Raw genomic sequence first — 22,318 nt, forward strand, 5'->3', positions numbered from 1 at the left:
ATGTCCTGAGGTTAGGGAAGATGGAGAAGATAATGAGGCATCAAGCTGGCAGAGGCTGGGCAGAAGGTCCCACCCTCAGGCTGAATTCACTTTTCTTCATTACTACCCATGGGCATATTTCCACATCTTCCTCTCCTTACTTCCAACCCTCTTTCCAGTTTTTGGCATTTGGAGCATCACATCCTTTTTAGGTGAACTTACCTGCTCCTAGCTGGGCATCAGGCCAGGTTGCTACTCTCACTTCTCATTATGTACTGCTTTTCAGCAGCATAGAGCAGAATGAGAAATTGAAAGCAAAATGAATTTCTACCATTTCAGATAAGTTTATAATCCTCCTAGTAAAATATGAAGAAATATGGAGTGTGAAAGACTTAATACTCAAAGCCAGAATCTGGGTCAGAAATGAAACAGTTTCACATCTGTATATGAATGCTGTAGGTAAAGTAATAATGGGGGAAGGTGCTTATACAAAAAAAAGAAAAAAAAAAAAAAAAAAAAAAGAAGAAGAAGAAGGAAAGAAAAGCCTTGCCTGGAGCAGTAAGAGGGAGGAAAACCCAACCAGTTAATTTCCAGTTCTGGCTGTACTCTTTTATTCTTGCCACCACCCCCACTGCTGCTACAGGATTTGGGAGTTAGGGGAAATAGTCTCTGAGGAGAGTAAACTCTCCTTTAAGTTACTCTTACATGGAAAATGTGGAGTCTTTCTAAATCAGGGATTCTCAAACCCATGTGTGGAGATTTCAATGGACCCTACAAGAAGATTTCAGGTTAAAGTGTCTTGTGTTGAAGTAGGAAACCTCTACATGCATAAAGAGACACCCTAAGTAGTAAATTTGGAGTCATTCAACCAGTATGTTTTTAAGATCGTAGCAGTTGTTAAAATTTTCTTTCTGCTTGGTAAGTAGTATTAAGTTACTGAGACCACAAGGATAATAATGTCATCTTTTGGGTGGCTGCAGAGGTGGGAACAGAGCCTGGAGTGGATGTTGAAAGCCTTTGAACTAGAGGGTGCTGGCATCAGAGGGTGGTGACATAGATAGTATCTCACTGCTGCTCCATAGTGGCTCAGTATTGGGACAGTGTTGTTAATAGAGATAAGGTGCAACTGTCCAGGTCCAGGCCATGTGAGAAGTGCTGGTGTCCAGTGTACTGTGTGTGGGTGGTCATGCATGGGCAGGTTCCAGCCACCCTTGCTGGCTGCAACAAAGCTTTCAGCACCAGGGAGGGACCTAGTGACTATCAGTTTAATGTCAAATTGATAGAAGAGTTTGTATATTCCTGAGTTAAACCATGGCTCAAACTAGGGCATCCTGTGGTTAGTGACAACTGCATCATATAGGAGATCACACCACAATTTCTAAACATCAACAAATGATTTGGGAAGTACTAGGATTATTTACAGTACAATTTATATTACTTTGTAAGCAGTTTTGATACAATTTATTTAAAGAATAAAAGGAAATTGTTTAAAATTTTGATACATGTATTGATGTATATGTTAATTTATATTTCTTTCTGGTTTGCATTAATATCACTCCTGGAGATACTGAAGTCTTTTAAGAGAGATCTGTTACATAGTCCTCTCATAAAGTTCTGTCTGAAAGGCCTCCTACAAAACTACTGAGAGCTGTAAGGAGTGGAAAGAACAGAGAGATATGTATAATGAAGCCAGTAGAATAGGCTGGTAAGGTAGCAATGCAGGCCCATTATTGGAAATATTCTGAAAACTTCCAGGACTTTAACATACAAATTTAGTTCATTTCAATTGTATGTTTGATGTGTTGTCAGGCACTTTAATCCCTTTAGCTAGTGTCTTTAGCTCTCACTTCACAGAGGGAGGTTTGTGGAGGGTTGGTTTGTGGGGGGATGCTTTTTTTTTTTTTTTTGCCTTTTTTTACCTTCTGCTAAGAGGCCCAAGAAATTAGCTACACCATTTTTGCTTAATTCCATGAACTGTCAAATTGATACCCTACAGATCGATACGGTGTTAGTTAGTAGGATCCTGCTGAAGTCAGTGAGATCTCAGGATACTCTTTGTCTTATATTAAAGCCATAGAACCTGTGAGAGTCTTAATCCCACCTCTAGAAGTATTCTCCACTTGAAGTTACCATTCAGCTGAATTTCAGTTGGGGCACATTATGTGGAGAGGAGCCACTTTGCTAAGCCCTTTTGCCTTGCTTATTTTCTCTTCTATTTTTGTTTTCTTTGCCTTATTCTTTTCATGTCAGAACAGTTTCAAGAGAAAAAAGCCTCTCTCATTTGCCTCAATCTAGCAGGTTATGCGTATCTAGTTTCTAAGAACTTGACCACTTAGTTCTTGTAAGACTTAAGTGTAGGATGTTTACTTGGTATGCAGTCAGTATTTGTGAAATGAATGAATGAAGAGATAGGTCTGACTTCTGAAACTTTTGGTTTATATGATGAGCCTGGAGCTTCAGAGCAGTACAGTCCAGCCTTGGGCCTCTGTGCCCCCACCCTCAATCTACTTTCTGTCTCTCTCTGTTTGCCTATTTTGGACATTTTTATAAATGAAATACATATGATCTTTTGTGACTGACTTTTTTTTTTTTTACTTATGTTTTCATCCATCTTGTATGATTTATATTTTATTTATGGATGTACAACATCATTTCATTTATCCATTCATCATTTGATAGACATTTGGGTTGTTTATACCTTTAGCTGTTATGAATAATGCTGCTATGAACCTTCATGTACAAGCTTTTGTGTGGATGTATGTTTCATTTTTCTTGTGTATATACCTAGTAGTAGAATTTGTGGGCCATATGGTAACTCTATGTTTAACATTTTGAGAAACTTTTAAACTATTTTCCAAAGTGGTGATACCATTTGACATTTCCACCAACAAGGTATGAGGGCTCCAACTTCTCTATATCCTCACTACTGCCAAGGTTTTTGTTTTTGCTTGGACTTTTTCCCTCTTTGGCAAAAGTAGAAGGAACATTAACTTAATTTAAGAAATGACAGTGTAAAACCTTGAGTACTTAGATTCTTGGTTCACAGATTTACATACTAGTTCTCTCCATATTAATTCTCTCATGTTCTGCCTGTTGGTTTCTAGACCCCCATTGCCAAGGACTTACTAACAGGATTTCAGTAGGATGAGTGGTTTGATGAGTTTTAACAAATGTATACATCCCTGTAACAACTATTCTAATCAAGATATAAAACATTTCTATCTTTCAGAAGTCCCTTTGTGCCCTTTTCTAGATTTAAAACATTTTTTTAAATGAATTTGTTTTAAATGGTGTTTTTTTTTTAAGCTATAAAAGTAAAATATACTTGTAGAAAATTTGGTGAAAACAGAAAAAGAGAAAGAATAGAATTCACTTACAATCCTACATTGAAGCAACCACCATTAACATGAAAACTTAATCTGTTTTCTATGCATTTGAATATAGTTGTAACCATTATATATTTAATTGTATACAATTTTGCATGCTGTTTTTTCATTTACCATTATAACAGAAATATCTGTGTTGTGAAAAATTCTCCATGAATGTGCTTTTAAAGAGCTTCATGAGATTTCATTATATGTATGTGTAATAGTTTGCGTGGGCTGCCATAACAAAAAAACCACAGATCGGGTAGCTTAAACAACAGAAATTTATTCCTCACAGCTCTGGAGGTTGGAAGTCGAAGATCAAGGTGCCAGAACCTTTGGTTTCTACAGAGGCCTGTCTCCTTGGCTTATAGATGGCCCTCTTCTTATAAGGAAGTTAGTTCTAGCAGATTATTAGAGCCCCAGCCTTTGACGTCATTTAACTTTACCTCCTTAAAGGCCTTTTCTCCAAATTCAGTCACATTGGGGTTAGGATATCCACGTATGAATTTTGGAGGAACACAGTACATAACATTATGTAATGATTTACTTACTCTTCTTTCAGTGTTGGACATTCTTTTCACAGTTATTTCCAGTTTTCTTTTACTCTGAATAAGATTATGTTGAACATCTTTTTGCATAAAGCATTTTTTTTTCCATTCTGGATTAAAGCTGAATTTTCTGGAGTGGCATTAGTGGATCAAAGGATATAAACATTATTAAGACTATTCATGGAGATTGCCAAATTGTCTACTAAAAGGGCTCTGTACCAATTATACTTCCTCTGATAATATATGAGTGGCTATTTTGCTGTACTTTTGTCAGCATTAAAATCTATTAATTTGATATGCAAAAGCAGGATCTTGTTTTTTTTTTTTAAGGGTGGTATTTTTCATTTATTTAATTTATTTTGGGGGAGAGGGTAGGCTTATTTATTTATTTATTTTTATGTAACGGCAGTATTGGGGGATCAAACCCATGACCTTGTGCATGCTAGGCATGCACTTTACCACTGAGCTATACTCTTCCCCCAGGATCTTGTTTTAATATGACTTTTTTAGGTGAAGTTGAACATTGTTGGAAAATGTTAACTTTCCATATTTCCCCTTTATTGGGGGACGGGAGAATTTGTTGACCATTTCCTTTGCCCATCTTTCTTATTAGGAGCATTAGTTTTTCTTATCAATTTGTATAAATTTATATATATTAAGCATAGTAACCCTTTCATGTCATTTGTTGCAAATGTAATTTCCTGTATTGTTTGACTCTTAGTTTTAATCATTATAATTTTTGTAATCAAACAAGAGGTTTTCATTTTTAGGAAGTAAATTTTATCAATATTTTCCTTTATACTTTCATCCATAGCTTTTTTTTTAAACTATTTTTAAAAATTGAGTTATAGTCTGTTTACAATGTTGTGTCAATTTCCAGTGTGAAGCGCAAATTTTCAGTTATACGTGAATATATATATATTCATTGTTGCATTCTTTTTCACTGTGAGCTACCACAAGATCTGGTATATATTTCCCTGTGCTATACAGTATAATCTTGTTTATCTATTCTACATATGCCTGTCAGTGTCTACAAATTTCGAACTCCCAGTCTGTCCCTTCCCATCCCCCTCCCCTCTGGCAACCACAAGTTTGTATTCTATGTCTATGAGTCTGTTTCTGTTTTGTATTTATGTTCATTTGTCTTTTTCTTTCTTTCTTTCTTTCTTTCTTTGGATTCCACATATGAGTGATCTCATATGGTATTTTTCTTTCTTTTTCTGGCTTACTTCACTTAGAATGACATTCTCCAGGGACATCCATGTTGCTGCAAATGGCATTATGTTGTCATTTTTATGGCTGAATAGTATTCCATTGTATAAATATACCATATCTTTATCCAGTCATCTGTCAATGGACATTTAGGCTGTTTCCATGTCCTGGCTATTGTAAATAGTGCTGCTATGAACATTGGAGTGCAGGTGTTTTTTTGAAGAAGGATTTCTTCTGGATATATGCCCAGGAGTGGAATTACTGGGTCATATGGTAAGTCTGTTCCTAGTCTTTTGAGTAATCTCTATACTGCTTTCCACAGTGGCTGCTCCAAACTGCATTCCCACCCTTTTCTCCACAGCCTCTCCAGCATTTGTCATTTGTGGACTTTTGAATGATGGCCATTCTGACTGGTGTGAGGTGATACCTCATCATAGTTTTGATTTGCATTTCTCTGATAATTAGTGATATTGAACATTTTTTCATGTGCCTATTGATCATTTGTATTTTTTCCTTGGAGAATTGCTTGTTTAGGTCTTCTGACCCTTTTTGGATTGGATTGTTTGTTTTTTTCCTGCTACATCGTATGAGCTGCTAATATATTCTGGAGATCAAGCCTTTGTCAGTTTCATCTTTTGCAAAAATTTTCTCCCATTCCGTAGGTTGTCGTTTTGTTTTGCTTATGGTTTCCTTTGCTGTGCAGAAGTTTGTAAGTTTAATTAGGTCCCATTTGTTTATTCTTGCTTTTATTTCTATTGCTTGGGTAGACTGCCCTAGGAGAACATTTTTGAAATGTATGTGAGATAATGTTTTGCCTGTGTTTTTTCTTCCAGGAGGTTTGTATCTTGTCTTATGTTTAAGTCTTTGATCCATTTTGAGTTTATTTTTGTGTATGGTGTAAGGGAGTGTTCTAGCTTCATTGATTGACATGCTGCTGTCCAGTTTTCCTAACACCATTTGCTGAACATCCATAGCTTTTCAAGCTTTCAAAACCCTACGCCAGTCAGAGATGAAAAAACATTTTGTTGTTAGGTTTATAATGTTTAAAAATGTCTTTCATCTCAATCTCAACCTACTAACTGCTTATTTGGAAATATTCTCAAAAACATATATGTTGTTAGGATGTGAATAATGTTGAATATTCCAATGATCTAGAATAGCACTGTCCAATAGAATTTTTTGTGACTATAGAAAAGTTCTGTATATCTGTGCTGTCCAGTGTGGCAACCACTAGCCCTGTGTGGTTATTGAGTATTTAATAATGTGGTTAGTGAAACAGACTCACAGACATAGAATACAAACTTGTGGTTGCCAGGGGCGGGGGTGAGAAGGGATAGACTTGGAGTTCGAAATTTGTAGATACTGACAGGCATATGTAGAATAGATAAACAAGATTATACGGTACAGCACAGGGAAGTATATACAAGATCTTGTGGTAGCTCACAGCGAAAAAAAATGTGACAATGAATATGTGTATTTTCATGTATAACTGAAAAATTGTGCTCTACACTGGAATTTGACACAACATTGTAAAATGACTGTAACTCAATAAAAAATGTTTAAAAAAATAATGTGGTTAGTGCAACTGAGGAACTGAATTTTTAATTTAACTTTTAATGTAAATAAAATTTAGATTTAAATTTTAAATAAATTTTAAATCTAAATTTTATTTGAAATTTAATTCATATTAAAAACAAATTTAAATAGATCTAAAGACTTAAGTTCTTTAATTTTGTGTTTTCTCATCATATGTTTGCAGTTTTGAGTGGAGTAGTATAATTTTGGTCCACTGGTGCATCCTTCCTCTCAGGAAAGATACTCAAGGGAATGTTAACAATTGTGTCTAATTGAATATTGATATGTATGTGGTTATAGCTCTCTTTTCCTAATGATAAGGGGAGTTAACACAAGCAGTGTGTGTATGGTGGGGGGAGGTGGGATATATCCACCAGAAAACTGTAGGTCAAAGTTCCTTTATTTTGCATGTGTACAAGTTCATATCCAGCTTCTTCAGTGGCCTTAGCAAAGCTGCCTTGCTAGAGAAGGGGTATTTGTGGGTTATTCCATTTTTTCTTTTTCTGTTACAGGCGCTGCATTCAGGTAGTACATAAACTACTTTGCTACCAGAAGAAGTGTAGAGTACGTCTGCATTATACCTGGCGGGAACTCTGGTCAGGTAACTTTCTCTTTTGAATTTATCCTCTTACTATATCATTTATGAGCCCCTAGACGTGGGCATAAGGTGAATTTTTTTTTTAAATTTTTTGGTTTGTTTAGGTTGCTCCTATTTTCATTTATACTTTTTGTCATTTCAGCCTTACTCTAATCCAAACCTGGGTATGTCACATATCTTTTCCATACTTTCTCTCTTATTCCTTCTCCTCCCTGTATTTTTTTGTTAGCTGGTAGAATTAAATATTTCTTGAGTTCCAATGATTCTTCCTTTGAGTGAGAGTGAGGTAGGAGGAGTCAGTACAAACTTGGATTCTCCCTTGGCTCCATTTGGTAGCAGCATATGGACTATAGGGAGGCTTCTGTGTGTTTCTTCGGGATGAGTAATCTCAGGAGGAATGTCATAGGGAGAGAGGGTGGGGAGAGGGTGGAGAGATGGGGGAATCCTGTTCTTTGTATTACATCTGGCATTATTACTGTTTACAGACAGTGTCAGTTTTACCAGTCCCCCTGTGCTGCAGACAGAAACAGCAAATTACAGTGTTTACTTTTGCCTTTCTATCCATTTGGTAGCCCAGCAAAGTCACTGTCACCCCTGCAGGCGAGAAGTGGCTCTTCTCTAAGGGTACAATTAATACTGGCTTGCTACCCCTTTCTTTTGTGCAACTAAATTGGAGGTTTCAGGAAAGCAGAGGAGACATGTTCTCTGTGACATCTGCTTGCTGATAAGTCCTGTGGCTTTTGTGACCTGGTGGTACAATAAAGTCTTCTCCAGATGATTATAGTGATGAATCGTTGCCCCACCCTTGAGAGAGCTACTTTGTATTCTGAGCAGAAGAGGGTGTATTAAGTGTCAGAGGCTTTATGAGAAATGGGCCAGTAACCCTGCCCTTTTCCATGGAATTCATCTCACTTGTTGTGACACATGGTTTCCTCCCAACTCAATTTGGCCTTCTAAATTTAGTCCTTCATAATGGGAAGTACAGATACTTAATTAATGGATTAGGAAGTTCTTTGTAGTTACTGCCTATGGTGGTGAAGGGGGAGTGCACAATAACACTAAGTGCCAATAGTGGCATTTTGATATTTTAGGAGAAAACAGTATGATTGTGTGAGAGTTTGAGATGAAGGGAATGTCAGAAATGCTAAAGAGAGATCAAAAGAGATTCAGACTAAAGTTAGTAGAATTTCTTAGGTAGGAACAATTCTTTTTGATATAAAGGACTATTATGGTTATATATGGATAATTATGTGACGATTAGGCTCCAAAATTTTAGAATTAAAGAGAAAACACAAAAATGATGCAAATCTCTGGATATCAGGATAATTGTAGGACTTAAAACAAGTACAAATGGTTGATGTCTATAACTGAGATGAAGTTACACATTGTAATACTGAAGAGTTGGTGGTAGTAGTTGTTTCTACCTGCTTTTGATTCTCTTCTGGTTTTATTTTCTCTTTTATTCTATTCTTCTTCCTTTCTATCCTAGCCATCCCGTGTCTGCCTTTCTTCTATGCTTGTCATCTTCCTCATTGTCCTGTTCCATTGCCTCTTCCATTGCCTCCTACCCTTCACCCTGGTCTGTCTCCCTGGGGCCTAGGGCTTCCTATTAGTCTCTTACCTCTACCTTGTATCCTGTCCTTTATGCTGCTGTTGTCACACATTTTACTTTTACATATGTTATAAATCCCAAAATACATTGCCATCATTTTTGTTTTAAAAGGCAATTATATTTTAAAGTGATACAAAATGCCTTTTATATTTATCTTTCTGAATATTAGCTTTTCCTATTCTGGCTAGAAAATTATGAGGCAGGAGACCATTCTTCATTCTGTGTTGGTCGGTTGACTATTTTTTTGAGTACTTTATGTCATGTTCAGCTCTGTTTATAATTATTTACTATTTTAGGACTGATTGATTTGCTTTCTAAGGCCTTTGATAGTTTTGAGAGGAAGTGTGTATGAGTGTCGTTAGTGAGACTTGGACAGCTGCTTGTTCCTAAGGCATAGGCGTTTGTACTAGAGTTCTCTGCCAAGTGAGGATAGTTCCTTTTCCAATGCAGACTAGGTGAGCCCTCTTGGAACCCTGGCTCCCCATATTCATGGATGGAGTATATACAGTGAGATGCCGAGCAGCAAGTGTTAAGGAAAGCTGCAAAACACTACACTACATCTGATGCATCAGAGCCCATGATAATGTATAATATTACAATCAGTGAATATAAATGTGGCTATGGTGGATCCACCTACTCCTTGGCTGACTACCCCTCATATTTTGGTATGCCCGTATTTTCATTCTTTCTTTGCCTTCTAGACTTACGGATTTGAGGGAGGTGTGTGAAGCTCATCATGGCAAGCATGCTTATGTATATAGATGCTTGCCCATGCTGCAAACGTTAATTGAATTTTACTTACAAATAAGACTGGTAAGATATTTGTTGTTAGCTTGGAAACACAGGAGACCTGGAGTGCCTAGGAAGCGGTCAGCTAGGGTCCAAATGCCATTTGTTATTTGGAATGGGGGTGTTTAGTATCACTGCACTTCTAGTGGTGATTTTTATTCTTATATGTTTGATTATAGTAGCTCTTTGTGATTAGGGAGGTAGCCAGAGGTCCCCCTCCAAATTCCTGTATGGAATTCTCAGGCTTGGTTTTATGGATGAGGAGGAGCCAACTATATTAGTTAGGGTTTAATCCTGCCTGATATGTTGGTTTCACAGACATAAGCTGTGACCTACTCCCTGCTGCCACTGTCTATTTATATGATGCCTGTCACCATGGTATCTGAGTATGTGGGGAAATATATTTAGGCTAACTTCAACTAGAATATGGAAAGGGAGAAATCCTGCCTTTCTCATTGCCTTCTTTTCAGCAGTCACTATTTTTCACCAAGTTATGGAAAGTTCATAGTTCTTCTCTGACCTCTAGGCTATCCAGATCTCCTATTTTGAGTAAAAGATTAGATCTTAAAACTCTTCTCTGATAAAGATAGAAAATTGGGTTTTAGGATAAGATCCTAGTGAAATAGTTCTTTACCTTTGAGATTATAATGAAAGATATGATCCAGGAAAATATCCATTTGCACATATATATTTTGCATATAATTTCAGAGAGTTCATGGACCTTCTGAAGCCCATCCATGATCCCATGTTAAGAATCCCCATATTTTTAGGTTCCACAACCTCCCAATTAATTCTGTCTTCATAGAATATCTTAATACTTGATTAATTTTTTCTTTATTTACTGATTGTGCTACACCCCTCCTAGGAACTTTAGTAATCTCTGAAATTCTTGAGGCTAGAGTCGTGTTGGTCCCTATGTTTTGTTTCCTGTGTCTTCCTACAGAACTTCGGGCTTCTATTTTAGCATATCACATTATTTTGCTATGTTTGCCTATGTCTGTACAATGATTTGTTTAAATATCTATCTTTCCTTTTTAAAAAGTTCCTGGAGGGCAGGGCCTGTGTTTTAATCATTGTTTTAGCCCCAGCACACTGCTTGGCTTATAATAGGGGCTCAGAAAACATTTGAATGAATAAATAAATGGATGAGTGGGTATGTAGAATTTCCAGTAATGATGAATCAACATTCTCTTAAAGCAGCCCAATGTTGTATTTTGACCTCAAATAATAATAATATAATAATAATAATAATAATAATAATAGTAGTAGTAGTAGTAGTAGTAGTAGTAGTAGTAGTAGTAGTAGTAGTAGTAGTAGTAGTAATAGTATTAGGAGCTGACTTCATCACCTTTTTGTGTTGTTGATGTGAAAGGGAGTAGTGGGTAATTTCTCTTTCTTTTGTCTTTCTTCCTTACCTACAGATACATGGATTGCTTTTAACCAAGTGAAAATGGAAACTTAGGTGTTTTCTAAGCCATTAACCAAAGAATGAGCAGAATGTGTAGAGAGACACATGTAGTTGTTGGAGAGGAGAATACTTGAACAGAACTTCTTGGAGTCAGCTTCTTTTATTTCTACTGTGGACAGAAGGAGTATTGGGGAGGCAGCCTGCCTTTAAATAGAGTAGCTGTCTACAGTCTGAAAACAAGGGTCGATTTAAAGGCAGATTTATATTGGCATTTTATATTTGACATTTATCTATGGATCACAGTTCTTACTCTTTCACTTTGCCATACCCCTCGGTGATAAGTCATTGTTTTTATCACCATTTGTTGGAAAATGGAGTTGAGGTATAGAAGGATAAGTGAGTTGCTAAGGATCATGGAACCAGACACTAAACAGAGTCATGATCAGAACTTAGAGTTCCTGACTCCTATGCTCAGACACAGATCACTAGGCAACGTTTGCCTTCCTGCAGGAAGAGGCCCCTAAAGCCCCCAAAACAATCTGTTCAGCTTCTCTGTGTTAAATAGCATCCAAAGCATTCACAGCTTTCTGAAAAAGAGAGAAATTGTACATGGCCTGACCTTTTAGATACCTACTGGGAAAAATAGAAAACCCACAGAGTGTGACAGCTTTCTGGATCCAGCTGGGTCTCTCATCACTGACAGAAGCCTATGACTTCATGGTTAGGTACACCTTGAGACTGGGAATTGAGAGTCTTTCATTGGGAGCTTGTTACACTATAGGTGTTGTCATAAAGGACTGAAAATTTTCAAAAGAAAGACTGACTTGAGTCGTAGATTTATTTGGCAGTTCTTGTATCGGTATAGCTTTGACGGTTTAGCAGTCCCTCCTGATTTGGGGAAACTGTCTTTTGAATTTTTAATTGTCTGCTTCTTTTAGTTTAGTTTCTTTTTTGAACTTTTTATTTTGATATAATTACAGACTCACAGGAAGTTGCAAAAATAGTACTGAGAGTTCTTGTACCCTTCACCCAGCTTCCGCCAATGATAACATCTTACATAACTCTACAATATCACTTTTAGTTTTGAAGAGGGTATATCCAGGTGGGAAAGAACATAGCAGTAAACAGCTAGAGTATATGGGAAGAGGAATTTTGGCAGCTGCTATTGCTGTTTTGTTCTTAAAATTGCTTCTTAAATTGTTCTTCCTCTTTTCCCCAAATTTTCTCTGATTTAGGGGAATATGTTACACGATGTATTCTAGGCTTGATGTGCCTAATTAAGACTGCTCTAGCTTCCATGTGCAAGAAGATGGAGGCTTCTGTGGACAATCAGTTCCTCTCAAAGTTAGAATGTTCTGATATACAGGCATTAGAAGGTATTTCTCTCTTTTCATAATTTTGTTATGAAAGATTTTGTACAGCAGTGTACAAAGCTCCAAGACTGAAAAAGAATGCTAGGAAACTTTTTTTTTCCTTCAAATCACCACATTTGGCTAAATCCAGAATTTATACTATTTTGAGTCTTTCTCTTGTCCTCATCCCCTCAGAAACTTGGCAGAAGCAAAAGATAAGAATTTCTAACAAGTTAAGCCTGTTAGGAGAAAAAGATTCCTACCTACAAGCCTCTTAAAAGAGTGAGCAATCTCTGTTATTTTCTTTGCACATAAAGTCACTTCCTATCCAGAGAAATGTCAACTCTCATAGGCCCATTAGCATCTTGTCAAGTAAAAGAGGCAGAGGAAGGAGTAGCTGTGCTTTTGTTGCTCTGCCTAACTGGTTGGTTTCATAAAGTATCATCATTCTCTGGATCTCTAGTGAGCGGGACAGGTCTGTTACTGGTTTTCTCTCATTTTGTCAGAAAGTAAAGTTCTTGGTTCTACCTCAGATGGCTCCACTGAGACATGGTTTCATTGACTTAGATTTCTTAAACGGTGACTTTGACTATCTTTCAGTTGAGCAATGTTGGAAAAATAAGGAAGTGGTATAGGGCCCGAGAAGGCAGTGGCTTCTGAGCTTGCTTAGTTAGAGGCAGCTACATAAGAATGAGGTGTATGGGATCTTGCATTTCTCAGTCTAAGTTCCATATGGGAACTTTCACATAAAAGCTCATTTTCATGATAAAGAAGAGGGTGGGTGGTAACTGTGAGGATTGCAGTGTCCTCAAGAAAATGGGGAATTGGAGACAGTTGAGAATCTTATTTTCTCTTTAGCAGATATACTTCAACAGCAAGGAAAATTGTAAGACAAAACCTAACTTCCATTTAAAGAAAGGATTTGTTCTTTTTTCCAGGTCATCTAGAGGAGTGTGGCACCTTTAGACAGTGCAACCTGTTGACATACTGACTTTTTATTGTGTTAAAATACACATAACAACACATGTGGTTACCGTCTTAACCATTTTTTAATATATGTTCAGTGGTACGAAATGCATTCATACGGTAATGCAGCCGTCACCACCATCATTTCCCAAAACTCTTGTCATCTTGTAAAACTGAAACTCTTCTCCCTTTCCCCCAGTCCCTGACAACCACCATTCTGCCTTCTGTCTTTTATGATTTTGACTACTCTAAGTACCGCATGTAAATGGAATCATACAGTATTTCTTTTTCTGTGTGACTGGTTTATTTCACTTATAATGTCCTCAAGGTTTAAGAAATGAGATTCTCCCCCTTCCTGCAGAGTTTGCTGTTTCTTTTTTTTTGTTGTTGTTGTTATTTTTGATTACAGATTGTAGACTGTCTTTGTGCTAGTGATCAGCCTAAGGTGTAAACTTAATGTCTTTTTAAAGGTCTCCTCTGAGACTTTTTTTGGGCATGCACAGTCATTCTCTAATTTCCTCTGTATATGCAGTTGTTTTCGAATGTCCTAGTCTTTAATGTCTGGCTCCTGAAAGGGGAAAAGTAAAAAATGAAGGTGGGGAACAAGGGGGGCACTGGCCCTTTAAATCTGGAGTCACTGTCTGAAGGGGAAGGGCTTACAACAATGACGGGAGGTATAACAAAATGGCTGCCCATCTCTTTGCATCTCTATGTTCAGAAGCAGCAAATCAGTGATTAGAGCACAGGTCCCCATATTTGGAAGACAGGGTCCTTTTTGCCCACACTAGCCCCTGTAAGCTGCTCCAGAAACAGGTGTACAGCAGCTTGCCACATGGCTGGGGGGTGGGGAATGGGTAGCTGCTAATGTGCTAAGAGTTGAAATTGACCAAAATGAACCAAATTTACCGTCTGCTGGAAGTTGCAAACCTTCGTTGGAGTCCAGAGTTCTAAAATAGTTACATCAGACAGATTCTGCCAGTGCAGTTACTGTCTAGGAGGGGCCAGAGATCCTGGTGCTTCACAGTCTTCCCGGAATCCTCCCACTAGATGTACTGACTTTTGTGCTCTGTTCACCTGGAGAGGCTCATAGCACATAGCCAAACCATTTCATTTTCTTGTTTGACTCATTGGCCTCTGTTTCAGTGAGGTGCTTGTGTTTGCCGTCAGATACCTGTATTCTGAGAAGCCATCTAGTGTATTTTAAAATTATTCTGCTGGTAAGTGTTGGTTTCTAAGTCCTTCCTGTGCCACTTTGCTGATTGACAGTGAGTCTGCTGATTGCTGGCAGTGTCCCTGGGTAATTGGTGATTTTGTCCAGAGATGCTAGAATTGGCTAGAGTTTATAGTGCCTCTGGGGTTTTGGAGGCATTGGCTTGTTACACTAGTGCTATTTCTAGCCTGCCCTTTGAGTTCTTCTACCTCTTTCCTGTGCAAGTGAGGTGCTAAGTTTTTCTATTCTATCAGTCACTTTGAAATTATTCACTTCCCCTAATGAGTGGATTTTGACTTGGAATCTCTGGCATCTCATCCTCGCTCCATGCCAGGCCACAAAATAGTGCCTGGCTGAGTCTTGCCTTTGCTTTGTCTCTCTTCCTCTCCATAGCATGTAAAAGCTGTTTAAACAGACAGCTCTCTCTGACCTGATTCTTCAGAGACATTTATTTGTGCTCTGCTGGAGGCTCTCTGTCTCCTTCCTGTTTTTAATCTTATTTAAATGTCATTCACTTGGTTTTGTAATTAAACCTCCCCTCTGCTTCTCTGAGGCAGACGCTGAGCTACCACCTAATTGTGTCTTCCCATGGTTGGCTTGTTCCTCTCTGCACCTGGTTTACCTCAGTGTAGGGCACAGGTTTTAGCTCTGGAGAAGTTCCCCTATCCATTATTCATCTTACTTTCCTACATGGCAACACAATTTGCTGCTTGCTACCTTCTTTTCTTCCCTTTGAATTCAAAGCAGGTTAGAAAAAAGTCTGAGAAAGTCCTCATTGTGTGAGTTACACTAATGCTAGGAACAGCTCTGCAAACAAGGTTCCTCGTGGAGTGAGGCGCGGCAGCGGAGGGGGCCTGTGTAAGGTGGCAGAATTCTCAGGTGGATAGTTCTGAACGCTTCCCATTTGAAAAACAGATTGACTGCTTCTGCCTCTGGGAATTCACTTGGGGCTCAGGGAACAATCAAGGTGTCCATTCCTGGCTCAGCTTCCCAGAACCTGCACACTATCTTCTATTCTACCTATGTCTGCATACAGAAAAGTCAGAACTTCTGTATACTGCTGCCATATTTGATGCCCAGGAGTCTCCAAGGAAAAGAGCTAGGGCCAAAGATAAGTAGGAGCCTGACACTTGCCTCTAGTGCAGAGTCAAAAGAGGCAGCAGTTGCAGCCAATTGGTAGTTCCTGAAAAAGAACCCAGAAACTAAGTTTTCAAAGTGCCTGGAAAAAAAGACTTTTCAATGAAGACCTAAGTGTTCATGGAGCACCCACTTCCCTACAAATTAAACATATGGAATGTGTAATTTAATACCTCAAATGTTTCACTGACATAACTTCTCTATTTGTCATTTAGTGCAGGTAAAGACTAGTTGGAGCCAGGTATCTGGAGCCTCATTTAGTAGAAATAGAAAAGATTAGGAGTCAAACCCAGGATCCCCAAGGATTTCCAAGAATATTGTTAGTACAGTTGACCCTTGAACAGTGTGAGTGTTTGGGGTGCTAACATCTCCCCACCCCCTCCATCCCTGTTGAAAATCCGCATGTAACTTTACTATCAGCCCTCCTTATCCACGGTTTCTTATTTGTGGATTCAACCAAACATGGATCGTGTAGTACTGTAGTATGCATTTATTGAAAAGAATCGAAATATAAATGAACCTGCACAGTTCAAATCCATGTTGTTCAAGGGTCAGCTGTACTTCAGTGTGTTGATAGCTTTGATTGTAAAGTTTGATTATTATTTTGAAAACTGCCATAGTATTGTCTTGGAAGCTGTCTGGGGTTTATTTTGAATTTGCATTTCTGCCCAAGAGTCCATGGTTCTCTGATGATTGAGTGTATTTGGCTCCTTTTCTTTTCCCCATCAAAAAGGAAACACCTTTGTATGTTTAGCTCTGTACTCAGTTCTGTGTACCGTGATGTAAATTTCAGCTCATCAGTTATGCTGAGGTTACAGAAAGTTGGGATGGAGAGTTTGCAGGGCTCATACTAGTGTCCATGGAAAGAAAAACACTGGTCTCTTGCTTGTTTGTTTTTTTAACTGGTAAAATCATTTTTAAGTGTACAATTCAGTGGCGTTAAGTACATTTATGTTGTTGTACAACTGTCTCTACCTTCCATCTCCAGAACTTTTTAATTTTCTTAAACTGAAACTCTGTATCCATTAAACAGTAACTCTGCATTCTTCCCTCTCCACACCCCTGATAACCACCAATCTATTTTCTGTCTCCACAAATTTGATTTCTCTGGGTACTGCATATAAGTCAAATCATAGAGTATTTGTCTCTTTGTGACTGACTTTTTTCACTTAGCGTAGTGTCTTCATGGTTCATCCATGTTTTAGCTTGTGTCTGAATTTCCTTCCTCTTTCACGCTGAATATTATTCTGTAGTATGTATTTACCATATTTGGTTTACCTATTCATCTGTCAATACATTCTTGTATTCCTTCCACCTTTTGGCTATTGTGAATAATGCTTCTAGGAACGTGACTGTACAAATACTTGAGTTCTTGCTTTCAACCTCTTGTTTTTGAAAGAATGCAGGTTTAAATGTCCTGGGTCAGTAGAGTGAAACCCTGAGATGCTTACAAAAGAGATAGACTTGAACTTACAGGATTTTTCCATTGGTCACTTGGGTATGTGAGGGGCTGATTATTGGTGTTCTGACTAAAGTTATGGTTTTGGGAAGCAAATATAGGTATTGGCCCTAGATAGCTAATTGCTTCACCATCAACAAATGTTTTTTTAATTGAAGTTTAGGAGGAACCAGTACAGTTTCATAGACCTCAGCAGTGGGAGTTCATGGACCTTCCTGTTATATTGCCCTTAGTGCGGTCTAGCTCCAACTAGCTATGTGGTTTGGATTACTTATTCATTAACCTTTCTGAATTTCAATTTGGTCATCTGTAAATTGGGACAGTAATACCTACTTAATTGGATAGTTAAGAGAATTCAGTGAGAGTGATGTACTTTAACTGCTTTACATAATGCCTGGCATCTAACAGGTACCTAATAAATGTTACCTCCCTTGTCACTTGTGATTGATGTGTTTCTCCCTTTGAAAAGAGATAAATGCAGTGTGGGGGAGGTGATTCCAGTAGTTAAGTGTCTCTTTTTAAGATACCAAGTGGAGGGCAGTAGAAAAGAGGGAAGTTTTGAGATAGTTGTCCCTCTATATCTGTGGTTCCATATCCATGGATTCAATCAACAATGGATCAAAAATATTTGAAAAAAATTCCAGAAAGTTCCAAAGAGCAAAACTTGAATATGCTGCACACCAGCAACTATTTATATAGCATTTACATTGTATTTACAACTATTTACATAGCATTTATATTATATCGGGTATTATAAGTAATCTGGAGGTGATTTAAAGTATACAGGAATATATGTGTAGGTTGTATGCAAATGCTATGCCATTTTATATAAAGGACTTGGACATTTATGGATTTTTGTATCTGTGGGGGGTCCTGCAACCAATCACTTCCCAAGGATAATGAGGGACAACAGTACTTTGTGTGAGCTTCTGGCACAGTTCTTGACTTGGAGCTGTCACTCAGGAAGATATGATGAATTTCTTTATATATTATATCTGTCTCATTGGTGTTTTGGGGCAGCCTACTCCTGAGACTGTGGAGGATGGGGGCTGCTGAGAAGTGTCTATTTAAAGGCCTGGAAGGTCTCAACCACCAAGCTTTCCTCATCTTAAAGGATACTCTGCAATAAGCTGTGCCATTTTGTTACATGGGATGAACAGCAATTGCTCATGTAATGGGCAAAACAATTTATACAGTACTGAGTTTCTATAACATAGGCCCTTTTTCTTTGGAAGCCTCTCATAGGGTTGTGTCTTTAGTGAGGAAGAGCTTGTGTTAGTCTCTTCCCCTCTGCTTCCTTTTAAAAACTATTATTTAAAAATTGGAAACATGGTAAACCAAAGGGTTAAACTAAAGAGAAAATGGAGTATATCCTGCCCCTTTATCTTCACAGTGACTACACATGTATTGTACTTGATACCAAACTCTTACAGACATATGACTAATGAACAATACTATGTTTATACAACCAACCCTTTATCTTTTATAGTTATCTTAACTCTTTCCTCTATGTAATGTTACTTCTGAGACTGTCCTTGGAACAGTTTGGCTGGTCATGTGCCCAGATGGCACCAAGTGGACAAGAGGATTTTCTAAAAATGGGTGTGTATAGAGAGTATCCGTGAGCCAGAAGCCAGCCAGCATGAGCTCTGTGCTACATGTGTGTTGGCACTGAGCTCCTGGGTACCAGTTCTATAAACTCCTTGAACCTGCCCCTGACACAAGGCTTTTCTTTGGCCTGCAGTTAAACCTGGTCTTAGCTTTATACCACAGTAGCCTATGAATAAGCCTGGATATTAACTGTTTATACTCATGTTTTGGTTTTGGTTCTGATTTTGCATAAAGAAAGGGGATCTTAGCTCCCCTTGAAGTCCAGATCCAATCATATTCCATGTTCAGTACATAATTAAAAAGGAGGCAACCCTGAGTGAGGGAAATAGAAACAGTTTTAGTTGACAGGTTTTGTTTGTTTGTTTGTTTGTTTTTAAGATACTAAGAGAGGAAGCAGAAACGGAAAGGGGGAAAGATGTGTGTGAAAGGAGAGAGGTGTGTGAAAGGTGAGATGTGAAGAGAGATGAGAGCGGATATATAGGGCCTGCTGAGGCGGTTTATGCTGAGAAAAGCTACTGGGAGTTTTTTAAGTGATGAGAGTAGAAGAAAAGTAATAGTGAGGTATTAAATACCTGTACTCTAATAAGTAGCTGAGGACCAAGAGAAGAAGGGGACCAAATATATGAAAATAACCTTGGAGCAGCCAAGAAAATTATAAACCAGAGTCTGGAGAAGTGTTTGTGATCGTATAGGCAGCAAGTCTAAGCACACCATTCATAAGTTTCCTTCCCTTGAATATTTGATTCTATCTAGCACCTTTATTTGTTTAATGGTAGAAGGAACATTAAATAGGAGACCAGGTTCTAGTCCCAGCTTAGTCACTAAATAGTTGGGGTGGTGGGGGAAAGGGGATGTTTTCTAATTCCAGAATAAGGGAATTGTATTGAATGATCTCTAAGGTCCTTTCTAGCTCAAAAAATCTATAATCAGGTATGTCGAAGCCTCACAGACTTTGAACTTTCATCACAGCAGGTCAGAGGATAGAAAAAAATGTGTGTAGTAACGTGTATAGCACACTGAACAGTTGATAGAATGAGTACAAAATCAGAGAGATGATGGAGGAAAAAAGCACTGTTTTATGGGATATTTGGGGCATTCCCTCTTGAAGAGGAATTGTGGTCCCTGATGGGTTGTGGCAACCAATTTTAAGGTTGCTTTGTCCATTTTAACTGCCTACTAAATTCCTACTAGAGAATGATGACTTCCAGGTAGGAGAACCTTGGCTTTTTTGGGAAGGTAGGATTGGGGAACCATGCATCTGACCTCAGTTGTCAGGGGCAGAGTGCAGGTTTCTCCTGACACTGAAATCCGAGTATCACAGTGCTGGACTCTCCTTCCCAATACTATGTGGCTCTGCTGATGTCTGTGGCAGTTGGGACACAGGCCGCCTCTGGGCCTGAGCCAGAATTACTCTCTTTTTCCCCTCATATTTACCACTTTGTCATCCCCCACTCTGAATCCCAGAGATCAAGACTAGCTCTGGTCCAGCAGAGGAACAATAAATCATTGCTCTCACTTCCTTTTCTCTAGGTTTTCTGCCTCTTAATTACCACATAACCACTGCTGAGGCTGCATCTTTGTGCTGTGTGTGCTGGGGACAAAAGCCCTTGTTGATTGGATGTGTGCAAAAGGAGCTTTGTCTCTGTCTAGCCATTATGTTTTGCAGAGTGCCACATGTGTTACCTATCCTTTTCTCTTGTCTCCTGTGGGTTTATAGGTCTGATTGTCAGGTGATTTATCCATTAACAAGGCTTGTCTAAGCTCTGGGGTTAGGGGGTGGAGTGGGCAGACCTCACTCATTAAGGAGAGAGGTTTGGGCTGGGTAGTCATTTTTATGTGGATTTTAGCTAGTTCTCTTCATTCTCTGAGCTCCTGGTAGGAGCTAAGCAGGTTTTGTGATCCAGAACGGGCTCCCATGGAGCGTTTTTTGGGTCCAGTGCAGTAGATCACTTGTTAACAGACAACATCAAAAGGGCCAGCTGCCTGTCATTTGCCTTTCCATTATGAAACCTCAGAGACCTTGAATCGGGGTGAAGAGTTCATAAACGAGGATGCCTACCTCCTTCATCCTTGACAAGACTTTTTTCTTTTTCTTTTTCTGTTTGAAGGGAAGATTCAGGCTTTAGAAGCAGAATGTAGACAAGCTCTTGTACTTTTCCTTGCCTGCTGTTTCTTTACTGTACCTGTGCTTTTAGAGGATTGAGAGTGAGGGGTGTTGTGTGGCAGGCAGCCAGTGTCTGGAGAGACTTACTCCTACTCATCATTCCCTGCTGTTTAAAATCAAAGCTCACATCTCTTCTCTAAGAGTAGTAAACTTCACACAAAGCTCCGACAGCATGGGAGAATGGACTCCTTTGCTGGCAAAGAAGCAGATACGGTCTTAGAAAAAGAGAGGTCAAGCCTTTTTTTGTGTCTGTGGCAGTAGGGAGGGTTGGGGGGGAGAAGACAAAAGGACCATCAGTTACTTGCAGCTGCTGAACCCCTTCTTTGTAGTTCCCCATCAAGCAGGGGAGATAGGTACAGGGGTAATACTCATGATGGGCATAGAAGCAGAATTTATTTTGTGATCTTGGGTGAAAGAGTGTAAGGTAACTGATAATTTCTTTTATGCTTAATATTTATTTGCAGAAATGTCTTTAAAGCTGCACTGTTGACCTAGGGACTTGGCAGTCAGTGTCTTTACTGAGATTGCTTGGATTTTAGCACTCTCTCCCCTCATTAAGGATTGCCAGGCAGAAAGGGGACCTTTTCAGTAAATGTTGTCACGGTTGAGAGAGGACAGAGCAAGCTGCACTTTTGTTTGAATAGTTCAAACAGTTGAGGGCTTTTTCTTCATGAACTCTTTTCTCATCCAGAGCTGAAGCAGTAGGTTCTACAGTATAATTGGCTCATCTGTTGACCAGTTAGAATTGAAAGATGTCCTTCTTAGCAATGATGTTGGAAATATATACATAGCTAAAACTTGGTGATCTGGGATGCTAGCAGCCTAGAGGGAGAAGGGGACACTCATTTTGACTAGTTAACTGAGCAAATTTGATGGAGAAATTGCCGTACAGGAGTAAACTTGGAACACTCAAGTGTCCATTTTATAGACAAATTTCTGAGCTTAATTGATATTTAAGAAGAGGCAAAAAGTAGATTTTTAAAAACCTATGGCAGATAAGCAGATATGTGCTTGGGCAGGTTAGTGCTTTCTTCAAATATACCTACTTTTCCTGATTTTAAAAAGTCCTTAGTAGCTGTGATGTACTCATTCTAGCCCTATTTGGCTTTCTATAGAGCTAGTCTACTTTCATTTAACTTTATTGATTATGCTTTGAATATCTTATTGATGTCTTTCTTTCTTTCTTTCTTTTTTAAGCCTTGATAAATTTGCTGAAGTTCCTTATGTCAAATGAGACTGTACTTTTGGCGAAACACAACATTTTTACATTAGCTCTTATGGTGAGTAACAACAACAACAAAAATACTTCTTTTTCTGAAGCCATAACCTA

The 22,318-nt window shown here is 38.5% G+C and overlaps 1 protein-coding gene across 2 annotated transcripts in view; it reads left to right on the forward strand.

Moving 5' to 3' along the window:
* Window positions 1–22,318, forward strand: part of ARMH3 (armadillo like helical domain containing 3) — a 151,998-nt gene that overhangs the window by 47,563 nt on the left and 82,117 nt on the right. For both annotated transcript variants that reach the window (XR_012510150.1, XM_074373730.1), the window contains exons 20-21: window positions 7,195–7,283; window positions 22,186–22,268. Coding sequence is in view for 1 of the 2 variants with exons in the window: in XM_074373730.1 (XP_074229831.1) it covers window positions 7,195–7,283; window positions 22,186–22,268 (172 nt within the window). In the remaining variant the exon portion in view is untranslated. The remainder of the gene's footprint in view (window positions 1–7,194; window positions 7,284–22,185; window positions 22,269–22,318) is intronic.

Source organism: Camelus bactrianus, chromosome 11, assembly GCF_048773025.1.
Source record: "Camelus bactrianus isolate YW-2024 breed Bactrian camel chromosome 11, ASM4877302v1, whole genome shotgun sequence".
In the NCBI taxonomy this organism is placed as follows: domain Eukaryota; kingdom Metazoa; phylum Chordata; class Mammalia; order Artiodactyla; family Camelidae; genus Camelus; species Camelus bactrianus.